Raw genomic sequence first — 22,322 nt, forward strand, 5'->3', positions numbered from 1 at the left:
GTGCTGCGCTGTTGGAGTTGTCGAGCAATGCCAGCCTGTTCAGTGCCTGCATGTCAATTCGAAAAAGTCGTGAAACAAGTGAGTTGAACGTCAAATTGCACGCCACCAGCATGCCGTTGGACTGCAAACCCAACTTGCACGCGCGGCTCTCTCCCTCTCTGACGGCAGAAAGTGATGCTTTGTATTGATGTTATGTAAAGCGGACGAGGAAGGAGCTACGAGCCGGGCCGGGGTGCTCGCAGACGGTCGAAACACATTCGCAACAAATTCATCGCGCACCTTGTTTTGCGTCCCTTTCCCCCCCCCCTTCCCTATTGCCGACAACGACCTGCATCCAAAAGCAAAGGCAGCAACCACCAACCCATGGACTCAAAATCGGTGGCCAACTGCGGCCAGAACAGCAGAAGCGTCAACCCGAGCTTTGGCGCCAAAACGAACTTGTTTCAACTTGCAACTGGCGTTCAACATCTTCCCGCCAAAAGTTTGCCCTTGCGCTTTAAAAGGCCCTCCTATTTGGGAACAATTTCGCTCACTCTTCCTTCACAAAACACAAAAACCCCATTTTGTGATTTTTTTCACTCGCACACGCCAACCACCAGTTGCCCCTCGCTCTCTCGACTCCCCCACCAACACAACCACCATGACCACTGCCGTCCTCCCTCCCATGTCGGAAATCACGCCGTTGCTCAAAGACGTCGTCGACAACGCTGATTCAAGGTGAGCGCAGCGCAATTTGTTTCACTTTTGCTGATTTTTTGTTACTTTCTTGCAAGCAACTAAAATGTTTCGTTTTGGATTTTTGTTTTTTCTGAAACAATTTTTTGTTGGACTTCGTTTGCTTGCTGCAGCCAAGTCACTGTGGCGGACGTCCTCCGTGCTGTGGAGAACAAGATGTCTCTCGCCGAGGGTACCTTCAAGGAAGATCCCGAGATGAACGAGCAGCTGTGCGCGTACATTGACTCGTTGCTGGTGAGTGAAGCAAAAAAACACACAGAAGAAAAAAAAAGTGTTTCGCGCCATTTTTTCGCCTTTTGTTTTGTGTTTTTTTTTTTTTTTTTTTTTTTTGGTTTTTGGCTCACCTCTCCTTTGTCATGTTCACTAGGGCGCACATACCAACCCGGACTCGCCCATCGACAAGACCATCCATGGCATGGACTCGCCCGCTTCGGACGGCGAGAACGACGACCAGGCGGCCAACAAGACGGCCGACACACCCGACTCTGGCTGCTCGACTCCCATGCAAATGGACCCTGCTGCGGAAAAGCCAGCTGCGACCAAGGCATCGGCCAAGAAGGCAGCCGGCAACAAGACTCCGAGCAAGGGACAGGCGGACGCACCCACGACCACCGAGTGGGACGAGGCGGAGGAGGCCACGACGGTCGAGCACCTGAAAAAGTGCGTCAAGCTGACTGGCTCGCGCAAGACGTTTGCCAAGGAGCTGGCTGGCAAGACCCCCGAGGAGCAGTGCGAGGTGCTGGCCAACGCGCTGACGGAAATGGGCGTTGCCAGCCCCATCACGCTTGCGCGCTGCACGGAATTCAAGACTGCCCAAGCGGCTGCCAAGGCAGCGTCTGCTGCGACGTCCAGTGCTGATGAGAGCGAGTCGGCCGAGACGATCGCCGCCGCTGCTGCTGCCAAGCGTGCTGCCGCCCAGATTGCCAGCATTGACGTGGATGCCAGCAACATTCTGACCGAGGCCTCTGGCGGTCGTGCGCGTCGTGCAACTGCGCAGCGCACACTCGAGCTCATGCGCAAGGTGTCGGAGAGCGCCCAAGCCAAGATCGAAGGCAGCGATGACGAGGAAGACGGCAACGCGGGCGAGGACGACGACGACGATGCCAACGAAGAGGACGACGATGACGATGATGCTGCTGAAGAAGAGGAGGACGAAGACGACGACGAGGAGGAGGACGAGGACGACGTTGCTGACGAAGAGGAGGAGGAGGACGACGAGCCGACTCGCAAAAAGTCCAAGTCGGCCAAGAAGCAGCCTTCCTCGTCGCCTGCCAAGAAGCCTGCCGCCGCTACGAGCAAGTCTCCCAGCAGCAGCGCCAAGAAGAGCCCTGCTGCCAAGTCTCCTGCCGGTGCTCCCAAGGCTGCCTCGCCCGCTTCGAAGGCTACGACTGCCGCCAGCAAGGCCAAGTCCCCAGCGAAGGCGCCTGCGACTGCTGCTGCGAAGGCCAAGAAGGCGACCACCGACGACATGGAGGTGGACGATGACGATTCCGCTGCGAGCTCCAAGAACAAGAAACAGGCAACCTCTGACGAAGAGGGCGACACTGCTGAAGCGGACAACGCTGGCGAGGACGAGGAAGCCGACGAGGAAGCGCCCAAGAAGAAGGCTGCTGCTCCAAAGAAGGTGGCTCCGGCTACGAAGAAGCCTGCCGCCAGCCCCGCCGCAACTACCACCGCCAAGCCTGCCATCGGAGGAGGAGGCATCAAGCCGCAGATTGGCACTCCGCGCAAGGGACTTGGAGCTGGTCGTCCACTTGGCGCACGCGCAGGCTTCACGCCTCCGTCGCGCGTGGCGCCTGCAGCAACTCCCACAAACACCCCGACCAAGGGCGTGAAGCGTGCCGCAAAGTCTGGGGACAACCAAGAGGACGATGAGGAGGAAGGCTCTCCTTCCAAAAAGTCGCGTTGCTCGGACGACGACGAGGACGACGAGGGCAACGAGCGCCGTCGCCGTGATGCAGAGTACGAAGATTGCTAGCTTGCTTTGTGTGTTGTTGAGTCGATGATGTGATGGTGGTGGTGTAGTTACAGTTGATGATGTCGGAAATGTTGTGAGTCGATTGAAATTTTGTTTGTTTCTGCATGTACATGAACTTTGGACCTTTTGATAAACAAAAACAAAAACGTTCTGATGAGGACGACTATTGGCAATTCACACAATCTACAAAAGAACAGTCAGAGATTTGTTGACTTTGCGCGCCTCATCGATTGCTTGAGCACCCACGTCGCCAACGGGATTGGAGATTAGTCTGTCCAGTTGGTTCAAGCGGTGATAAGTCGGGAAGACATTGGCTCGAGCTCTCGCCATCAAAGAGCGACGTACACAAGGCGAGTCAGCGTCTTGGTCACTTTGATTGCCTCAGCAAGCGCGAGTGCACCGGCAACACCGATAAAATTCTCTTCCAAACTGGCGATCGATCGATGAGCTGTGCAAAAACCGAATCGTGTGTGCGAGCGTTTTAAGTCGACCTACATTAGCCCGGTGAGTGTCTTGCTCGCTTGAAGGGCTCGACCAAGTGCGTGTGCGCCAGCATCGCCAATCTTATTCTGGCGCAGGCTGTTCGGAAAATCAGTCAGCAACCGACTTCATCCCTCGCACGCACTCATAGGTGCAAGATGACTGACGAGAGAACAATCAGCTTTGGGTTTGCTTCGCCAATCGCCTGCGCGCCTGCGTCGCCAATCTGATTCGAACCCAGACTGCTTTGTCCCATTCCGCTGGTGAGCGGCGCTCTCGAAAGATTCTCCGCAACGCGACTCGACTGCCCACCAATGACCCATCTTTTCATCCGACTTACCCAAGCACAGCCAGCGCCTTGTTCACTTTGAGTGCTTCGCCGATGGCGCGCGCTCCATCGTCGCCAATCTGATTCCCACTCAGGCTGCTCGGGTCCCTCGCCCAGTGAGCACGCACAGTTGCTCGCAGCTAGCTACCCCCAATTCGGTCGTACGCAGCTGTAACTTACTGTATGTCAGTTAACGCCTTGTTCACGCTGAGTGCCTCGGCAAGGGCTTGCGCTCCAGCATTGCCAATCTGATTTTGGTGCAGGCTGTCCGTCCCCACGCACACAGCATCAGTGAGCACGCTTCCCACCCGGTGGTGAAGCACCAGCAGTCACTCTAGCATACTTGAGGAACGTCAAGGAGTTGCTCACTTTGAGTGCATTTGCAATCGCCAAGGCGCCATCGTTGTCAATCTGATTCTCGTGCAGGCTAACCAGTCAGCAATATTGTTAGTGCCCATAGCTGCGCCAGCCAGTCACTCAAAGACACCTGGAACTGTGAGGTGGCTCACTAGAGACGAGCCAGCGTGGAAATGGCTTGACTGAGTGCTTGTGCACCAGCGGACCCAATCTGGTTGTCACCCAGACTAGCCCCGACCACCACCACCCCCACCTCGGTGAGCAATCTCAATATCAGCATACTACACCAATTGCTACAGGACTTCATTGAAATGGGCTCACTTGAGCGTCGTCAGCTTCTTGTTGACACTGAGCGCTTGAGCAATCGCCAGTGCTCCAACATCGCCAATCTGATTGTGGTACAAACTGACCTCGCTCTTCAGTGAGCAATCTTGATGTCTGCTGCAGCATCAACTACCCCTCAATTCGCCTCTCAAACGTACCTGAGCTCCTTCAGCGTCTGGTTCACTTGGAGTGCTTCGGCAATCGCTTGAACTTCATCGGCGTCAATCTGCCTCCCACCCAGACTGACAGTCCACTTTTTTCATCAGCGCCCTGCAGGATGTACACTTGACATGAATCTGTGTGCTTCCAACGCACTAGAGTGTTCCATTCGTCGCGCTCTTGACTTTTCCATCCAGGTTGCTCTGTCGCCAAGCCATGCTGCGAGTCTGTCAATTCTGTGATGGCATCAAAGCCGGTCAGTCGCTCGCTCTCTCTCTCTCTCTTTCAGGCCGTGTCGTGAGTAGCTACATTGGTTAGCTCCACCAGCCACGTTCACAGCGTCCAGCCTCCACCCTTCACACGAGAGCAACGCGAGCACAGCACGAAGATGGACAAGCAAAACCGCAGTCCGATTCTAAGAATCTTCGATCAAACGCACTCGAACAAATAAAGACTGCCCGAGAATGGAAGTACAATTCATTCAGTATAATTGAATCAGCACTGCGCAAAAGACCTTCACACAACGTAGGAAAGGGTGGAAGGCAGGCAGCTGTTCATTCAGCACGGCAAGGTGTCCGGACTCTGTTTGTTTTGGCGGTTCCTGCTTGGCTGTTCTTGATGCCGATGATGTAATTTGTATTGCGCTGTTTGTGCTTTCATGTGTAGAGAGTTTTACGCTGTGATAACGCAAAGTGTACATTTTGAGCTTGTTGTTCAGTTTGTGAACCCATTGTCTTGCATTCTCAATGGACCAAAAATTTATAGACCAAAATTAAAACCAAACGTTTGCTCCAAGCCGACACCAGGATATGATGCAAATGTCTTGTGTGATGAAGAATACCACAAAAAATAAGGGGAAACGCGAACAGACTAGTCAGGACTGAGCCAAATTCGTAACACCAACCTTCAACGAGGCATTTCCCCCCTCGCCAGTGCACTAAAATGCCTCCGAGTGTGACTACAATATTGCAAGTGACATTTTCCACGACATGCAAGTGGCGAGGTGATGGATTCATGAGCTCAACTGGCTTGACGAGCTCTTGGCGCAAGCCACTTTGAGAACCAAAAAGTGTCAATGTTGCAACGCGATTTTCCCCATTCCTTTTTCGCCTGTTGCCCTGCCAGATGTTTTTCTCGGTTATTTTGCACAGCATGCTTTGTAGTTTGACATACCGAAGATACGAAGGCCAGTCTAGTCATTGTCATCTCATTTCGGCTTTCGTCAGAAAACATGTCGAAAATGATGATGAAGAAGAAGGCCGGCAATCTGCGAGCGCAGGAGGAGCTCTTCCAGCAGATGCAGGCGCTGAGCTCGAGCAACGACGAAGCCGATGTGGACTTTTTCTCTGCAGCCCCGGCAGCCCCGCAGATGCAGATGCAGATGCAGATGCCGGTCCAGCAGCAGCGGAACGCCGTTCGACGGATGAACAGCATTACGATGAACAACTTGGCTGGACCGGTCGCGACGCCAAGCGCCCTCCTCCCGTTCGGACATGCACAGCCGCAGGACGCCAATGGCAGCGTTGCGGTGCAGCAGTCGCACCAGGCGGCGCTCAGCAGCATTCTCGACGAGACGCAGCTGACGCTCGCTGACGGCAAGACGGACAAGGGCCTCGCCACCGTCCCCATCAGCGCCATCATGCGACTGATGGATGCAGGCAAGCGCACACTGTTGGCGTTTGTGTTTTGGGTCGACGCGTGTTGAGCCTTTGCGGGGGGGGGGGAAAGCGGGGGCCGGACGGTTAGGGCCTTCTTTTGGTTGAGGTATTTTGAACCGCCCTGGTCAACTTGGATCAGTCGACGAGTGCTGGGTTTTCGAGAAGAGAGAACGAAGGACAAACAACAACAACCAAACTCACGCGATCTGCCGAACAGCAGAGGCGTCGAGTTGAAGCGTGTTGAATGCTGAAATTTTCATTCAATCCACTCGAAATGTGCTCGCACTGCTACATCTCACGATCGACAATTGTTTGATCTTTCTTTGTGTATGTGTTGCGTTTTGTGTAGCCGCAGCACAGCAGAAGGAAACGCCGCCCAAGAGAAACACAATCCTCTCCGTCGAGATGGAGGGCCAAACGACCAACAGCCACCATGCCAGGTACGATCGAACGAAACACAAAGACTTGCTCCTTGCTGCTCGTTGCTACCAATGACTCGCCCTCTCTTCACTTCGCTCACCGTCGCTATGAAAATAAAAATGCAACCCAGGTTTGTCTGCAAGTTTAAAATCATGGTATTCGCAGAGGACTACACGGCCACGAAAATCTTGTCGCAATCGGTCGCACTCGAGTCGGCCACTATTCTGCGCGAGGACTTGGACGCGGGGTTGGATGAGAACGGCCAGCCCATTGAACGCAGTCAACCAACGGCGGACGACGCTGCACAGGCCAGCCGCGAGCTGGACGCCGCGCAACAGCCGTGCGTGCTGCTGCTCGACGCCCACCATGCTCTGGCCTCCTTCCGTTCCGGCGTGTATACCGTCACGGTGGTGGCGCTCGCGCCTTTTGCCACTGCGCGAGAGACCGGCTTGCGCCTGCAAGTGCCGCCCGCGTCGCGGCGAGAGCTGCGGTTTACGGTGGTGGCGCAAAGCCCGCTCGAGTTGGAGGCTGCCATCGCGGTGCACCCGTGCCTGCGCTACGAAAACATTGAGCCACCGGCCGACGTTCGCGGCACCACGATGAAGTTCTCCATTCCACCAACGTCCTCGTGGCTCAATGTGCAGTGGCTCCGGCAGTTTGACGACGACCCGAGCGCCACCACGACCACCACGCCCAAGGCCGCTGCCCCGGCTCCGGTTGCACAGGCGCTTCCACTGCATGCGACGGTTGACCAGCAGCATTTGGTGGCTGTCGGGGAGAGCCTGGTGCTCGTCACTTCACAGCTCGAGTACACCATTCTGAACGGCTCCATGGCGGTGTTTGAGCTGTGCCTGGATGCTGATTTGCGCATCGTGAATGTCGACACGGCATCCAACGGCGTGCTTCGCAAGTGGGACACCACCACGGTCCACCCTGACGACCCCAGTTATTCCGAGTTTGATGTTGCGGCGGGAGACGCTGCCGAGCCGTCCACCGCCGTCGCCAAGGGCAAGAAGCGTGGGCTGCCTCGGCAAATTCTCAAGGTGTTGCTCGAGTATGGTGTGGAGGACAAGTTTGAACTTCGTGTGACCGCTGAAAAGCAACTGCCGGCAACGTCCTGCAAGTTTGTCGTGCCGACATTCCGCCATGTTCGGGGCCCGGTTTCACGCGAGAAGGGCACTTTGGCCGTCGAGGCCACAACGAGCGTCGAGGTTGAGCAGGTGCCAGGAGGCGCCGTCGGTGTCGGCTTGCTCGATGTTGCCGAGCTCCCTGCGTCATTGAAGACACGCGCTGCCAATCCAATCCTGCTTGCATACAAGTTCCTGACACCGACCTACGAGATTGAGCTCGATGTCAAAAAGCACGCGGACGTGGATGTCTTGATGGCTTCCATCGATTCCGCGCAGTTTGATGCCACAGTCACGGATGAAGGCAAAACCATGTACCGTCTGGCGTTTGAGATTCGCAACACTCAAAAGCAGTACCTTCGCATCACTTTGCCTGCTGACGGTGAGGTCTGGTCCACCACTGTTGGCGACAAGGCAGTCAAGCCTGCACGAGACAATCTGACGGGCGAACTTTTGATTCCCCTCCAAAAGCTCGGCGGTCCAGAGGACGAGCCGTCGCGTGGCGCCCTGGATGTGTCTGGCGCAACCTCCGATCCCGCTGGATACACGAGCTTCTCTGTGGAGTTTATGTACGTGCGGCATCCAAGGGCAGGAGATTCCGCCGCGATGCCGGATCCCAAGCAGGGGAAGGCAGGCGAGTCGGGGCTGGCAGCTCCGTCCTCCACCTTGTCCATGACTCGTCGTGGTCTGGGAGCACAGCCATCGGCTCCTGTCCCTGCGCTCTCGCCCATGCAGCGCGCCGGTGAGCTTGTTCTGCAGTTCCCGCCAGTCGATGTTCCAATCAACATTTTGCAAGTCTCCTGCTGGTTGCCTCAAGACTATGTTTATGGAGAATTTGAGGTGCGGTTCTCTCCAAAAGAAAAAAAAAACAATGCTTCCGGAGGTTGTTGACTGGGGGGTCAAAACGCTCACCAGATTTTTGGTTTTGTTTCCACTATTCTTGCGTTTGCTGTGAAAACACGATTTTGCCATGCACAGGGAGACATCAAAGAAGTTCACCGATTCAGCCGCGTGAGCAAGATTTCACAGCCCAGGTCCAAGCCCAGCAGGGCCAAGAAGGACTCCAAGATGGATTACCAAATGGACAAAATGAAGAAGGGCGGCGGCTTGGGAAGCCTCAGTTTCGGCGGGAAGAGAAAAGGCATTGTTCCCGTCAAGGTGGATATGGTACGTCTTGAAACAAGACAAAAAAAAACTGTGCTGTCTGATGCGGGGTGTGGTCAAGTCTGGAACCTAACGTTGGCGAACTTGTTCTCATTTTTTGTTTGGGATTTGGCTGTGGCTGCAGGTCAAGAGCGGCACCGAGTTCAAGTTTGAAAAGCTCCTGGTGGTCCATCAACCGATTCGACTCGCAGTAGAGTATCTCAAGCAGTCCAAGAAGGGCCGGCGCGAGCTCGACGCCAAATGCGTGATTTCCTAAGACTTTTGAGGTTGTGTTTGCCATGCTGTCGTGTTGTTTTCATTTTGATTGTTTTAGCGTTTTTGCTGCTTGTTGCTTGTCAGTGTTGTGCCTCATGTGTGTATGCGTGTATGTGTGCGTTTTGACTTTTGCAATGTAAATCCCGCTCAGATTCAGTCGTCCTTGAGATCAGCGATGTTGCAATGAGCCAATTCTCTTCCCTCCTTCCCTCTTCTCCAAAAGCAGCTGCAAGGTCACAGATAATCGTAATAGTGTAATAGTAACTGCCCTGCTACAAAAGAGATGCTCTTCTGTCTCAGTTTGTCATAAAAAGCTCGCCTTTTGTTGGTTTTAGTTACATTTCAATCCTCCACTTCGAAGCTCATGAACGCAACAACCACGAAATCAGGATCATCAGAACAAACTCAATGCAGTACAAATGAAGATGTGCAACATCACAGCTCACTCAACAATGAGCAACCTTTATCTTGTTCGCACACGCTCGCCACTGTCCGCAAGGAGGAATGGCTTCCAGTTCTCCACTCGCTTTTGCAGCGTCGCTTGAACGCTGTTTCGCAACCCACACCGAAGGATGTCGAAGCGCTACGGCAACTCGAGCCGCAACCGGCATCGGCGAGAACAGCAGCGACAGATGCTGCATCGCCTGCCGCACCACTGGTTGCATCCGAACAGCGACCATTGCTGGCGCCAGCATTGCAGCCTATCATCGATGGACAAACCCAGCATCGAGATTTTGCGAACACAAGTACACAGCAATCTGGAATTTCCACTACTATTCCTCGAGTGGGTATGCAAGAGCTTGCTAAAGCCACTGACAACTTTGCCGAATCACGGCGCATCGGTCGTGGTGGCTTTGGCAACGTTTATGCTGGCGTCTTGGCGGGTGCAAGCGTCGCTGTTAAGCGTTTGGCTGTGGATTCAAGGCAAGACATCGCTCAATTTGAGGCCGAGCTCGAATCCCTCTCTCGTTTTCGCCATTGCAACATTGTGACTATCATGTGCTATGCTCAAGAAGGCAACGAATGCTGCTTGGTGTACGAGCTGATGGCAAATGGTTCAGTCCGTGATCGTCTGGATTGCAGGAGCGGCACGCCCGCTCTGAGTTGGCCACAAAGCCAGAGAATCGCAACCGAGATCGCAAGCGCTATGAACTTTGTTCAGACTGCCATTCCACGGCAGCCGCTGTTCCACCTGGATCTCAAGACTGACAGTGTTTTGCTGGATGCTGAGTTTCACGCCAAGGTCGCCGATTTTGGACTGACGCGCTCAGCACCAGCACCAGCGCCAGCAGCCCAAGGACAGCCAGCCGCGTCCACCTTGCCATTCAGATAGAGCTGATGGGATCCCCAACTTAGATCAACTATATTGTATTCAAAAACACGCACACTCCGCCCAATGAAATGTGGACCAAAGCGGCTGTTGAGAAAAGGGAACAACAACTGTTAGACTGAGCTTCTCAGATTTCTGAGCAGCAGTGCTAAATGTGAGAATGAACAAAAACTCAAATGCTGATAGCGATGATTGCACAAGTGACAGAGAGCTGTGCCGTGTCAGGATTGCACAATTGTTTGATCAGTCGCGTTTCGAAACAAGACGCGCTCGCCAAGCCACAAAGGACTCGAAAAATCTGTATTTGTTGACAAAAACGGCGATGACTATGTTTGGTCCGGAAAGGTAAGTTTGCGAGAAGGATCGACGACGTTGTTCAGAGTATCGAGATCCCAAAGCGCCACTTGCATCCGCGGGGGAATATCGATGACCTCGAGCTCCTCCTCATCGACGACTTCCTCCTTCTTCTTCTTGACTTCCTTCTTCTTGACCTCCTTCTTCTTCTTGTTCTTTGCGCCGGACATTGTGACCCGACCTTCGAGCAGCTTGCTATTCATGGAAGGCTTGAGGTAGTTTGGTGGCCTGGACAACACCGAGATGAGAAGTTGGCGCGGTCGGAGGTTCTTCTCAAGATGAGCAAAGTGGCGACTCAGACGCTCAATGTCCTCATTCACAATGGTTGGGCCGGTGAACGACATCTTGTTTCGATTGAAAAGCTTGCAGGCAACACCGATCCAGACAGTGTTTTGCACTGTCGGGCTTGCGGCCGTGCAAACAGCAATCATTCCATCAGACGACTGGGACGCTTTGCCAATCCACTCGACAACCGCAATAGGCCCAGTCGGAATTGTCGTCCGGAGTTCCACGAGGCGTGCCACCAACTGATCCGGCAATGCAGCTGCGTCGATGCCATGGCGCTTCGCGCTGGTCGCGTGTGCAACGGAGACGGTGATCGAGCCCGCACGCTTGCTCAGCGTCCGCTCGTCAAAGCCAATGCCTTGATGAGGCGCAGATGTTTGGAGAATATGCTGCACGACATCCGAGTCGAGCACTGCTTGAGGAAGCACGCCCTTCGATTGGGCCAGCAGCCAGCTGCTACTGGGGTCGCCAATTGTGGCTCGGTAAAGTGCAGCAAAGATGGACCACAACGCCAGCACCTCGAGTGTCTCCGACGTAACGACGGTGCCTGCGAGTTCGATGATCAAGGTCGCGAGAGCCAGTTCCTTCCGAGTGCCAACAATTTGCGGCAGGATGACTTGAACTTGAGGTCCACGAGAGGAATCCACGGGCTTGGTGTAACAGAAGAGTCTGTCCAACAGGAGTAGAACTTGAACTTGAACAGGGTCAGGTTTTCCTGGAACGCGGACTTCGATTGTTGACTTGGGATCGAACACCTCACCCGCGAGCGCCCGACGGACAATGTTGGCGCTCGCCAGATACAGTGGATCATGCGGGCGGCTGATCACAGCGGTCAGCTCGAGCGAGTTCATGAGGAAGACACTGGCGATGGACGCTTGAGTGGTACCGAGGGCGAAGTACGCCCGGATCTCGTCTGGTGTCATGGCGCCAAAGTCGATGCCGCTGCCCCAGGGCACTTGCAGCGCATACGAAACCAGACGTGGCACACCAGCGGTGAGAGTGTGAACGCATTCGGTGAAGGCAAGGCGTTGAGCATGCTTGTCGCGCAGACCGAGGGTATCAATCAGCTCTGGGGAGCTGACATCAGGGCGGTGTCGGTTCAGAATCTCTTCAATGTGCTCGCCGCCAAGTGGTGGCAGGATGATCGTTTGCAATTCTGACGGCGATGTCATGGGAATGTGAGGGTCAGCGGTGCTCGAGCCCACAGGCGCATCGCTTGGAGCTCTGAGAAGCCCGTGCTGGATGAGACTAAATGCGACCGACTTGCCCGAGCACACAATGTACACATTGTCGAGGTTGAGTAGCGGTGCAAGGAGACGCGACCAAAACGTGTAGTGACGACGCAAGGCTCCAGTGTTCGGCGCGAACACGTTCGGCTGGCTGGAACAGCGGTACTCCGAACCAGGGAACCACGGATCGAAGCCAGAATTCTCGATGGCGCCCATCTCGTCAAAGTGGAGGAGCAGAGGGACACCAGCGTGCTTCTGAAGACCCGAAATCACGCGGCCAAGGGGTCCTCGCGGCACTGCGAGCGGTGGCAGGCCGAGCGTGGAGCAGGTGTTCAAAAATATCGCTTCCAGAACATCATCAGCCATATCACTCATGCGGTTGAAGTGGGTCATGTCGATGAGGATGTAGCGCGCGTTGAGGACGGACTCGTACAGCGGCCTTTTGATTGCCGGGGCCGAATCGAGGATTTCCTTAGCGTGGGGATTGCGCTCATTGCCAATGTGCTCCACAAAGCTTGTCTTGCCCGAGCCGAACATTTGAGGTAGAGTGAACAACATGCCCTTAGGCCGCTTGGATTTGTCGGCCAGATTCTCGACAGCTTCTTTTAAGCTATCGTGCCGGTTGACAAAGGGCAGTTTCAGCTCAAACAGACCCCGCCTACCGTTTGGTGCTGGTCAACAAATCAAGTACACACACAAAAGAAGTCGGTGAGAGTGATGGTCGGTCAATGCTGCGTTCTCGCACAGCAACAAGAGCAAAGGAAGCGTACCATCCGGACGTTGAACGATCGTCGTCGCAGCCGCCTTGGTCGACAGGCACTTGGCAGTCGGATCAGCAGCACGGAATGCCGCAGCAGCCGGGCTACGCCTCGCAGCACTAAAGAGCGCCGCTTTGATTGGAGCGAGCGGAAGGCGAAAGAATCGCGCGGTTCTCAGCATCGTGTCCAAAGAAGCGAGGACGGACTGAACCTGCCAAACCGATCGAGTGCTTTGGGCATCGTCAACGGCGGGCATCGATGGTGAGTTAGTTTGTTTCTTGTATCAAGCTTCATCACGGCCAATTGAAGACACCAATGTTGCATTGATGGTGTTGTCGACTTCTTTTTGTTGTTTTTTTTTTTTTGTTTTTTTTTTTCTTTTTTTTTTTTCCTTTTTTTTTGGTTGGCCGCCGTTCGAACAAGCTTCACTCTTTTTGAGCTCTCAGGGCGTGTTCTGGGTTTTGCTGTTTTATGACAATTCACTCAATGACTTCTCATAGATAACCAAGGTGGTGCCGGCGAGGGGGGAAGGGGTCAAGGGTCAAGGGTCAATGCCGAACACGCTGAATGCCCACTTGTTACACCCCGCCTGTCATTTAACGTGTCGCCTTATGTTTTTCTAGGGATTTCAATCCTACTCGCCGCCACTTTCAGGATGCATTTAGTTATATTCGTAGGTTGGACGAAACGAGAGAAAGGAGCATGAAGTCGAGATGCCATCTCAGGGGGCTCGGTTGAAAATGGGCGGCGGGGTTGAGGATTGCCGATCTGAGCGTGTGTCAGCCTCCCAGTCCCGCCACTCTAATTTCGTCCAACCTACAATATTATATATATTCTTGGGCAAAAAATGGGCGGACCAGTCCCGTTTGGTCATAGGGTTGACAGGGCGACATTTGACTTGACGCGACTTTTGACCTCCAAGCGCGAGACTCATCGTCACAACCACCGCAAAAGGCTCAATACTCAAAACACAGATACTTGTCGCATATAATTAGGGCTTGAAGCTCGGTTTCTGACGCGCTTGGAGATGGTGGTGCATCGTCAAAGGTTGGCGTTTTCATGTTCATCGCCATCACGTCTTCCCTACTGCTCACTGCAGCGCCAAACCCAGTCGGACGTCATTCTACTACATCAGCCAACATGTCTCTGGCAAGGAGGCGGCGGAGTTCATGTCTACAGGCTGCACTATCCTCCCGCCATTTTTTTTCTGGACAAGGTTGCACTGCTTCCACCGCAGGCACTTCCTTCGGCCTCCGAGTTTCTTGATTCGGATGGGCACATGTACATGTCATGCGAGGACCGTGTCAAGGCGGCTGGACAACGCGCTATGATGCAGCTAGACAACGACTTTGAATCCGCACACTCCACACAAAGTTCGGACAGCTCGAACTTGGAAAGCTCGAGGTGCTGTGTAGCAACACAACTGCTACAGACCCCGCCCCACTCCATTCTCTCTGGGCTACAAAAGAGAAGAAAGCTGGCAATGTCGGAAGGCTCGAAACGCCGTTCGAGCAGCGATCGCGAATGCATGCTATGTTACAACGCTCCGACGACAGCCAAGTTGATGCCTTGCTGTCACGCATGTGTTTGCGTGGCGTGTGCTCAAGAAATGATTCGACGTCAGGACAAGTGCATGGTTTGTCGTGTCATCCCGACCGCGTTCGTCCCGGGTTTTTTCAACCAGACGTTTGTTCCGTGAACGTGTTTGTTTTGGCGTTTGACTGTTTGTGCTTTTTGCACATGCGATTTGCATTGATTCAACGACTTGTCAATCGAGACGTGTTTTCCGCTCAACTTTGATTCTGCTGGCGATGCATTCTCCTCTGGGTGGCTTGGCGATTGGAATGGAAACGACCGGGTTGCTCGGGGTTTCATCTTTGTTGTATTTCCTTCGACGGAAGCCACAGTTTTCAAACCAACTCAACAACCGTTCAAATTCTGATTTTCCATCCATTGAAACCAATTCATTCACCCAACAAAATCCGACGAAAAGAAACAAAAGCTCAGTTTTTGTTCGTTTTTTGTTTTTTGGTTTGCGGATCAAAATCGGCGCTCCATTCGCGCTGAATCGACCTTTTCCACCACGTCGAGTTCTGGTATTTTCATAGCAAACAAACAAACAAGCAAACATATATCATATCAATATGCTGCTGAGCGGCTGCGGCGGCGTGCGAGATGAACTGCTGCTGCGACTCGTTCGCGCACACACGACGTCCGCCGGGGTCGCCCGCTCCTATCGCACTGCTGCTCCGGCTGCTGGTACGGCTGCTGCTGCTGCTCCGGCTGCTGCTGCTGCTGCTGGATCCAGTCGCACCTGCTTCTTGGGCGGCGGCAACAATGGCAAGGGCCGCGCTGGCGATCGAGCGCCACTCCAGCCAAGACAAACCGCCGCTGCGCCTGGCGACGAGCACTGCCGAGCACGCGCTGTGCCGCGCCCATCCGCCATGCAAATCCATGGTCTCCAGGAGGGTCTTCTGAACCCATCAATGCTGGCGGGCGGGGCGTCCGTCGCACTCTCTGCTGTGACACAACCACGCGCACGAGCAGCTCGCTCATCACTGTCGTCGCTGCCGTTCGGACTGGGATTGGCCGCGTTCGGGTGCTCGTTCTCCTCGATCGCCACGCATGGTGCAAGCGTCGCCGCTGCGCAGTCGCGGAAAGAAGCCGCTTCTGTCGCAACGAAGAAGGCAAAGGCAAAGGCGAAAGAGGCAGCCACGAAACCGGTGCCGGCGGGTCTGAGCAGCTCGGATTCAACTACTGCCGGCGACGAAGAAGCCAGTGATCAACCCAATGCTCGTCGTGCAAAGTCGCGGAAAACTGGTGCCGCGACAACGTCGCAAAGCACTGGCGCAAAGACGAATGCTACTAAAGCGCCAGCCACGAAACCAGCGAGTTTGAGCAGGTCTGATTCGACGACTGCTGCTGCTGCTGCTGCTGCTGCTGCCGGCGACAAAACGGATGGCGCTCCTCGCCCAAAGTCGCCAGAAGCGAGCGCCACTGTCGAAGTCGCACCGCAACCAGCGAGTTCGAGCAGCCCAACTGGTGCTCTTCGTCCCGTCATGCAGCCCAACCGCGTCAATCGAGCAATACGAGAAGCTCGAGCTGGCGGAGATCCAGCCGCACTCGCGATTGTCGAGGATAAAAAGAGGCGCGCGCGGTCTCAGGCGATACGGTCGAGGTTGCACAGTACAATTTCGGGTTTTACCACCTCACGAACCGTGCTCAAGCGCACCTTTCTTGCTCCCGAAGCGCGGCTCAAGTGTCCCGAATGCTCCAACACGTATGCGCAAGGGTTTTTGCTCAAGCTGCACATTTTGAACGAGCACCGTCCGCACACCATCAAGTGCTTCCATTGTGAATTCACGGCGGGCCATCTGACGACGCTTCACTCGCACATCCGGCGCAATCACGCGACCCTGCTGGAATGTCCGTACTGCACGGCCAGCTTTTCAAAGCTGACCCATGCCGAATCTCACATCAGTGCGTGCCACTTGCAGACACTGCACCAATGTGAGATTTGCGAGTACACGACCAACCTTGGTCACCGCGCCGTTTTCAACCACATGCGCATCGCGCATTCGTTCAGCTTGCGCTGCCATGTTTGCGGCGTGATTTGCCATTCGCCGGAGCTGCTGGTGCAGCACATTGAGCACAAGCACAACGAAACCATGTGGGGCAACCGCGCCCAACGCTCGTGCGAAGTCTGCGACGAAGTCTTTGTGTTTGAACCACAGCTCGCGGGTCACATGCGCGACAAGCACCCGGAGACTGCCATCCAATGCCCCGATTGCCACCATGTGGCCTATGGCGAGACCGAGCTCCAGAGACACAAAGTGTACGTTCATGGTCCCGAAGGCGTTTCCTCAATCAACGAATCCCTGATCACACCGCCAGAAAAGCAGCCAGCAGGCTACCGCACAAAGTTGTCTCGACGCCAGTTCTTGCTACAGCAGCTAGAAGCCGCCGGAGCTCAGCAGAGCGCTGCCGCTGCCCTACAAGTCGAGCTTGATCAGGCTGAGCTTGATCGGGACGAGCCTGCTCAGGGTGAGCGTGGCGAGCTTGATCAGGATGAGCTGGTCGAGCTTGATCAGGATGAACACACCGAGCTTGATGCTGGGGAGGATTGAAGACGTCGTGTTTTCTCACTGTCAGTGTTTTGAAGAGGCGGAATGCTGTATCATCATAAACTCGTTGTCGGCATTCTTTTTTTTTTTTAGTGCTTGTTGTGATTTGATTGTTGCATATGCATAGTGCACTTACTGCAGCCCCAGTCCCTTATTTCTACATACGCTCGAGCTCGAGATTGTCGAAATGCGGCGCCGTTCAATCTCAGCATTGACGACGGGCGTCCTTCGGTTGCTCGTGCTGCTCTTCTGCGCCGTCGTCATCACTCTGCTGCTGCTGCTGCTGTGGCTGCACCCGCACCTGCACCAGTCAACGAGATTGACAAAGCAGCTGCAGTCCCAGCAGACCGCCAGCAGCAACGCGGCGCCGAACCTCGAGCCGAACATGGAGCCAAACCAGTGCTGCTGCTCGACCCACCGCTCCCGCCGCTGACCGTCCTCCCGCTGCATGGAAACGGTCTCCTGGGCTACACGGTGACGGCCACAGTCCAGACGGCAATCGGCCCGTCGGACGACGACCTCGACCGGTTTGAGCTGCTTGTGGACACGGGTTCGACGTCGCTCGCTGTGAGTGGCAGCGACTGCTGCGGGCCATACGTCACCCCGGGCGTCAACTGGCGCTCATCCAGGGTCCTCGGCCATGCTAAAATGCGGTGCGGATTCAACCACACTCGCTCTGTTTGTTGTTTTGTGACGGACGCTGTTTGGCGGTTGTTGGTCTGAGCAAGTTGTTTGAGGAAAGGTACTTGGCAACTCAGATTGGACTGTTGTTGGGCTGATGGCTGCCGTTTATTTTGCAGGTACGGATTTGAAGGCGCGCGCAGTGGATGGGACGGTGTTGTCATCCAGTCTCGCGTCTCGCTGCTGGATGCGATGGGAACGCCCGCCGCAGCCGCTCAGATGCCAGTCGCAGTGATCACAGCAGAGCAAGATTTCTTTGCCGAGGCCAAGGTCAAGACCCGGTCGCACATGAATGGCATTCTTGGGCTTGCCTACCACGTCATGGGATCCAAGTACAATGACAAGGACGACGACGATGACGACGACGACGACGAGCACGATGCAGAGCACAAAAGCACAAAGTACCGGCTCGATTCGTTTGTGGCGGCCGCAGTCTCAACACCAAATTCGAACGTCTCTGCAGATGTGTTTTCGATGCAGCTATGCGCGACTGGTGGTGAAATGATCTTAGGTAAGAGTGGGGATTGAGGCTCGAAGCTTATTCGACTTTTCTTTTCTTGCAAGCCTGTTGCTCTTGGCATTTGCATGCTCACTATCTCTGTTTTCCAATCCCTCCCCCCAACCTCCACTTCGCCCTCAAACATCCACAGGAGGCATCAAGCCCGACGCAATTTCTTCGCCGGTGTATCATGTTCCTGTGGTTTCAAAAACCCTCTTCTTTGTGCGCATGTTGGACATGCTCGTCGGAGCTCAACGGATTGGCGTCAAGCCCGAAAGCTTCATGGCACCTGGGGTGGCTTCGGGTGCGATTGTGGACTCTGGCACGACCTACCTCACCCTGTCTTCTGCGGCCTTTTCGGCATTGGTCGCAAAAGTCAAGCTCGGCGTGTGTGCGTCATGTACGGCCAACTCGAGCGACGCAGTCTGCACCGTGGTTTGCAAGCCCAAATCGACCTTCTTTAGCGGAACGGTGGATGGTCGCGTCGCTGTCCCGCTCAATCCGTGCGCGTGGCCGGATATCACCATCATTATCGAGTCCCACGAAGGAAACGCAGCTGCCACGCATATTGCTCTTGTCGATGCGGTCGAGCAGCACTTTGCGTATGCGGGCGTACCCATCACCAAGCCATTGGACATTCCTCGCGCTGCAAACCAATCGGCTCGTCTGCCCCAGACGGCCATTGCCCTGACAGTGCCAGCGTTTAGTTATCTGCACTGCAAGCAAGACTGCTCGAGCGGCACATGCACGTGTGCTCTTGACGCTGCCACAAAGCTACCGCTGTACTCGTTTTCAGTCCAAGACAGCGGTGAGCATGGTGTCTCTGTTCTAGGAAACACTTTCATGGAACCTTTTGTGACACTGTTTGACAAGCAGCTCCATCGTGTCGGTTTTGCGATCAAGAGTGCATGTCGTAAGTCCGAGTTTGGCCGCCGAGAGAGGGGGAGAGAGAGAGAGAGACTAGCGATTTATGAGGTGCTCACTTGTTTGATGTATGATTGGCATTGTTTTGTTCGCTCTCTTGAGTAGGAACAATCGATACAGTGTGCCCAGCTCGGGCAGCATCCGCCATTGGTCTTGTTGAAGGAGCAACGGCTTACACGTACGAATTCGACGACGACGACGATGAGGATGAAGAGCAGGAAAAAATCGTCACCTCGATGCTGTCACTCGTTGCGGTGGTGCTCGTTTGTGGGCTGGTTGCGACGGGAGTATCTGCATGGCGCACAAACAGGCAGCACAGCGAGGAAGCCACCACCACCACCACCACCACCACCACCACTCCTGTGCAGGTTCCACAGCGTCGTGCCGAAAGCTCGCTTCCAAATGACGAAGAGGCCAACAGCCGGCTTCTTAGCGACACGGATGATGACGCCGACGAAGACACAGCCTTTCGCGATGATTCTGGCAATCAAGCCTTTGCGCTGCGAGAAATCCGGCCCTCGGCGACGTGAGAGTGTGCGTTTTGGTTGTTGTTTTGTATGGTTTTGTTGATATCAGTGAGCTTTGTTAAGAGAGGTGTTGTTGCTGGATGCGATTCTTGTTAAGAGAGGTTTTTGTTGTTTGTTGTGCGTGTTTTATGTCTGAACTCGTTTGTTTGATCTTTGAGTAGTGAGTTGAATAGTAACCGTTTTTGTTTTCGTTTTCCAGTCTTTTTCTTTTCATACAAGTGCGTGTTGAGTTTTTTCCTTCGTTCCCCTTCCCCTTCGCTTCCCCTCCCCTCCCCTCCGTCCTTTTTGATGCTTGGACTCCTTTTTTTGCTCGGACCTCTGCTGTTGTAGTCGTCGTCGTCGTCGTCGGCTGCAGTCTCGAGTTCCGCTGCTTCCCTCGTGCATTCGGTGTTGTTGCTGCATCGTCTCCCAGCGGCGCGCGCTCTGCCTCACATTTTCCGCATCATGCCATCGTTTCGCAGCCATGCTGATGCGCGAGTTGCAGTTGGATGGATGGATGGGGTGGCTGGTGCGCTGCGCTGCATTGCATTGGAGCCGTGCTTTTGAAAGCGAGATCTCCCCCCTTCTTCCCCCGTCGTCGTCCCCCGTCCCACACACAACGCCGCTCAACCACTCATCCGCACTCATCTAACACTTTGCTTCTCGACGCCTGGCTATTTGCGTGTTTTGCACTGGACGAGCGCCCTCACTGACCCCTTCCCACTCTCTCCCCTCTGTCTCTCTCTCTCTCTCTCTCTCTCTCGCCTTTGCAGTAATGTCGCTCGGCTCGTCCATCTACCAGCTCGCCTTCAAGCGAAACTCGGTCTACATTACTGGCATCATCACCGGCGCCTTCATTTTCGAGAAGGTCTTTGACTCGTCCATGGACGGTCTCTTTGCCAAGCTGAACGAAGGCGTAAGTCTTCGCTGTGTCATCATCATGGTCTCATCATGGTCGCATCATGGTCTCATCATAGTCCCTCGACTGGCAGAAATCGTTCGAGGACCTCAAGAAGGCTCGCAACCTGCAGTAATTCAACCAGAGATTCATTTTTACCAAAATCTACAAAAATCATCAAGTCCAGCTGTTCTCGTTCATCGACCCTTGCGTCTGGTGGAAAGATGTTGTTTGGTGCTTTGCAAATACACAGTTGAAAAACAAAAAAGGACGAAGAAGAAGAAGAAGAAGAAAAAAAAAAAAAACCGACGTCCTCCATCAAGACTGGGAACTAAATCAGTTTGTTTTCATCTTGTTGTCAAACGGGGCAACTTCTTAAGAAACACGGGAACAACACGCGTCCTCAAGCATCGCCAACGGGAGTATCATCCGTCACAACCGTGTCGTCCTTGGCGCCAAGCGACGCGGCAACGTCGGTCTGGTGCTTCTTGAGCTCTTCCACAGAGACGACTCGCGTCTTGGAAGCATCAAACTTGATCCAGGGCTTGTGGTCTGGGTTGTTCTTCTCCTTCCACGCAGGGTACCTACGAAAGACAGTAAAAAAAAAAAAAAAAAAAAAAACGTCGAAAGTACGGAGAAACAAACAAACAAACAAACAAACAAACAAACAAACAAACAAACAAACAAACAAACAAACAAAAAATGAGCCATTGGAAGGAAGGCGACAACAGCAACACACACAAAAATCACGCCTTGCTCGGCACTTACTTTTTGCTAGTCTCGTAGAGCTTGGTCATGATCTTGGGCGCGAAAGCTGCAGCACCCTTGTTGACAAGCGCCTTGGGAATGCTCCCTAATGTGTCAATGCAGCAGAAAGTGAGAGCAGAACACAAGCTATTCGTACTCAAACCCCAACGAGACCTACCGCGAGGGTCTGTTTGGGTAATGTAGGTCAGCTGGCAGCCGGAGGAGCTGCTCGAGCTGGACTCTCCGGACGGGCGAACAAGGTAGCCAGTGAGGATGGAGACGGCGCGGATGAACTCCTTCTTGGGCGGGCACTCCTACACGTTGAGAACAAAGAAAGAAAGAAAGAAAGAGAGAAACCAACAAAAAAAAAAAAAAAAGGTGAGTAACATGATTTGCGCAAACGGCAAGCGAGAGCAGGGAGTTGCTGCTGCAGCTTTACATCGTGAGCGACAGTGTGATTCATGATGATGTACTCTGAGCCATCGGCAGCGGCAAACCACGATCGCTGGTTGAGAAAGTCTCGGTTTTTGAGCGGAGCAGGCAAGCGAGCTGTCACAAACCGTCGCACACCATTCCAAGTCAGACAAGTGTTGAAAGAGCCTATTGCTGTTTGTGGTATTTGTTTTGTGCTCGTTGACATTGTTACCAGCATAGTAGCCAACGTCGTTGTTGGCGTCGAGGTGGAAGAGGTCAAAGCCCTGGATCATGTTGTCGTCCCAGACCTTGCGGTAGTCGGGATCGTGCAGCGCGTCGTAGAGCACGCTCGCGGGGATGTCGCTGAAGATGGTTTGCACCTGTGATGACGTGGAGAATCCAATGCGAGTGAGAATGAGAGTGTGTGTGTGTGTGTGTGGGGGGGGAGACAGAGATCAAGCGATAGCATGGTGAATTATAATAGAAGCAGCTGTCCTTTCTGCTTCAGTTCTCCACTCGCTCGCTCGCCGGGTCACTCGCTGCTGCGGCATCAACGTCCGCCCTTGTCTTCCCGTTCGTTCGATGGTT

At 54.2% G+C, this 22,322-nt stretch overlaps 7 protein-coding genes across 7 annotated transcripts; 4 read left to right on the plus strand and 3 right to left on the minus strand.

The window, feature by feature from the left end:
* Window positions 1-538: 538 nt before the first annotated feature.
* Window positions 539-2,884, plus strand: CAOG_06203 (hypothetical protein). The gene is made up of 3 exons (XM_004345743.2): window positions 539-717; window positions 849-969; window positions 1,103-2,884. Exons 1-3 carry the CDS (start codon window positions 641-643, stop codon window positions 2,711-2,713), a joined length of 1,809 nt encoding a protein of 602 aa, XP_004345793.2. The 5' UTR covers window positions 539-640; the 3' UTR covers window positions 2,714-2,884.
* CAOG_06204 (hypothetical protein) lies at window positions 2,788-4,800 on the minus strand. The gene is made up of 12 exons (XM_004345744.2): window positions 4,671-4,800; window positions 4,518-4,597; window positions 4,361-4,444; window positions 4,200-4,283; window positions 4,031-4,105; window positions 3,865-3,948; window positions 3,702-3,785; window positions 3,534-3,617; window positions 3,361-3,435; window positions 3,209-3,292; window positions 3,059-3,142; window positions 2,788-2,984 (listed from the first exon to the last, which is right to left on the minus strand). Exons 2-12 carry the CDS (start codon window positions 4,577-4,579, stop codon window positions 2,897-2,899), a joined length of 888 nt encoding a protein of 295 aa, XP_004345794.1. The 5' UTR covers window positions 4,580-4,597; window positions 4,671-4,800; the 3' UTR covers window positions 2,788-2,896.
* Window positions 4,801-5,560: 760 nt separating this feature from the next.
* Window positions 5,561-9,190, plus strand: CAOG_08955 (hypothetical protein). Its single transcript, XM_011272324.1, has 5 exons — window positions 5,561-6,019; window positions 6,369-6,459; window positions 6,570-8,406; window positions 8,545-8,733; window positions 8,855-9,190. The coding sequence occupies exons 1-5, from the start codon at window positions 5,593-5,595 to the stop codon at window positions 8,984-8,986; spliced, it is 2,676 nt and encodes an 891-aa protein (XP_011270626.1). The 5' UTR covers window positions 5,561-5,592; the 3' UTR covers window positions 8,987-9,190.
* Window positions 9,191-10,641: 1,451 nt separating this feature from the next.
* CAOG_08956 (hypothetical protein) lies at window positions 10,642-13,197 on the minus strand (the record flags this gene model as incomplete). The annotated part of the gene is made up of 2 exons (XM_011272325.1): window positions 10,642-12,854; window positions 12,954-13,197. The coding sequence occupies 2 exons, from the start codon at window positions 13,195-13,197 to the stop codon at window positions 10,642-10,644; spliced, it is 2,457 nt and encodes an 818-aa protein (XP_011270627.1).
* Window positions 13,198-15,085: 1,888 nt separating this feature from the next.
* CAOG_08957 (hypothetical protein) lies at window positions 15,086-19,699 on the plus strand (the record flags this gene model as incomplete). Its single annotated transcript, XM_011272326.1, has 5 exons — window positions 15,086-16,985; window positions 17,193-17,718; window positions 17,866-18,257; window positions 18,397-19,158; window positions 19,275-19,699. The coding sequence occupies 5 exons, from the start codon at window positions 15,086-15,088 to the stop codon at window positions 19,697-19,699; spliced, it is 4,005 nt and encodes a 1,334-aa protein (XP_011270628.1).
* A 744-nt stretch (window positions 19,700-20,443) lies between these two features.
* On the plus strand, window positions 20,444-20,971 carry CAOG_06209 (hypothetical protein). The gene is made up of 2 exons (XM_004345749.2): window positions 20,444-20,591; window positions 20,668-20,971. Exons 1-2 carry the CDS (start codon window positions 20,451-20,453, stop codon window positions 20,707-20,709), a joined length of 183 nt encoding a protein of 60 aa, XP_004345799.1. The 5' UTR covers window positions 20,444-20,450; the 3' UTR covers window positions 20,710-20,971.
* Window positions 20,758-22,285, minus strand: CAOG_06210 (hypothetical protein; the record flags this gene model as incomplete). Its single annotated transcript, XM_004345750.2, has 6 exons — window positions 20,758-21,157; window positions 21,342-21,426; window positions 21,499-21,634; window positions 21,760-21,869; window positions 21,967-22,114; window positions 22,271-22,285. The coding sequence occupies 6 exons, from the start codon at window positions 22,283-22,285 to the stop codon at window positions 20,977-20,979; spliced, it is 675 nt and encodes a 224-aa protein (XP_004345800.1). The 3' UTR covers window positions 20,758-20,976.
* Between the last annotated feature and the right edge of the window lie 37 nt (window positions 22,286-22,322).

This window comes from Capsaspora owczarzaki, assembly GCF_000151315.2.
Source record: "Capsaspora owczarzaki ATCC 30864 unplaced genomic scaffold supercont2.10, whole genome shotgun sequence".
NCBI classification, from domain to species: Eukaryota; class Filasterea; order Ministeriida; family Capsasporidae; genus Capsaspora; species Capsaspora owczarzaki.

Bases quoted from the DNA above. Each gene is read 5' to 3' on its own strand.
- CAOG_06204 (XM_004345744.2), bottom strand. From the start codon at position 4,579: ATGGCTTGGCGACAGAGCAACCTGGATGGAAAAGTCAAGAGCGCGACG. The intron at 3,949-4,030 runs GTGAGCCACCTC...CTGACTGGTTAG, and splicing joins TCCACGCTGGCTCGTCTCTA to CCTGCACGAGAATCAGATTG. The intron at 3,143-3,208 runs GTAGGTCGACTT...ATCGATCGCCAG, and splicing joins AAGACACTCACCGGGCTAAT to TTTGGAAGAGAATTTTATCG.
- CAOG_08955 (XM_011272324.1), top strand. From the start codon at position 5,593: ATGTCGAAAATGATGATGAAGAAGAAGGCCGGCAATCTGCGAGCGCAG. The intron at 6,460-6,569 runs GTACGATCGAAC...AATGCAACCCAG, and splicing joins ACCAACAGCCACCATGCCAG to GTTTGTCTGCAAGTTTAAAA. The intron at 8,407-8,544 runs GTGCGGTTCTCT...TGCCATGCACAG, and splicing joins ATGTTTATGGAGAATTTGAG to GGAGACATCAAAGAAGTTCA.
- CAOG_06203 (XM_004345743.2), top strand. From the start codon at position 641: ATGACCACTGCCGTCCTCCCTCCCATGTCGGAAATCACGCCGTTGCTC. The intron at 718-848 runs GTGAGCGCAGCG...TGCTTGCTGCAG, and splicing joins GTCGACAACGCTGATTCAAG to CCAAGTCACTGTGGCGGACG. The intron at 970-1,102 runs GTGAGTGAAGCA...CATGTTCACTAG, and splicing joins CGTACATTGACTCGTTGCTG to GGCGCACATACCAACCCGGA.
- CAOG_06209 (XM_004345749.2), top strand. From the start codon at position 20,451: ATGTCGCTCGGCTCGTCCATCTACCAGCTCGCCTTCAAGCGAAACTCG. The intron at 20,592-20,667 runs GTAAGTCTTCGC...CTCGACTGGCAG, and splicing joins TTGCCAAGCTGAACGAAGGC to AAATCGTTCGAGGACCTCAA.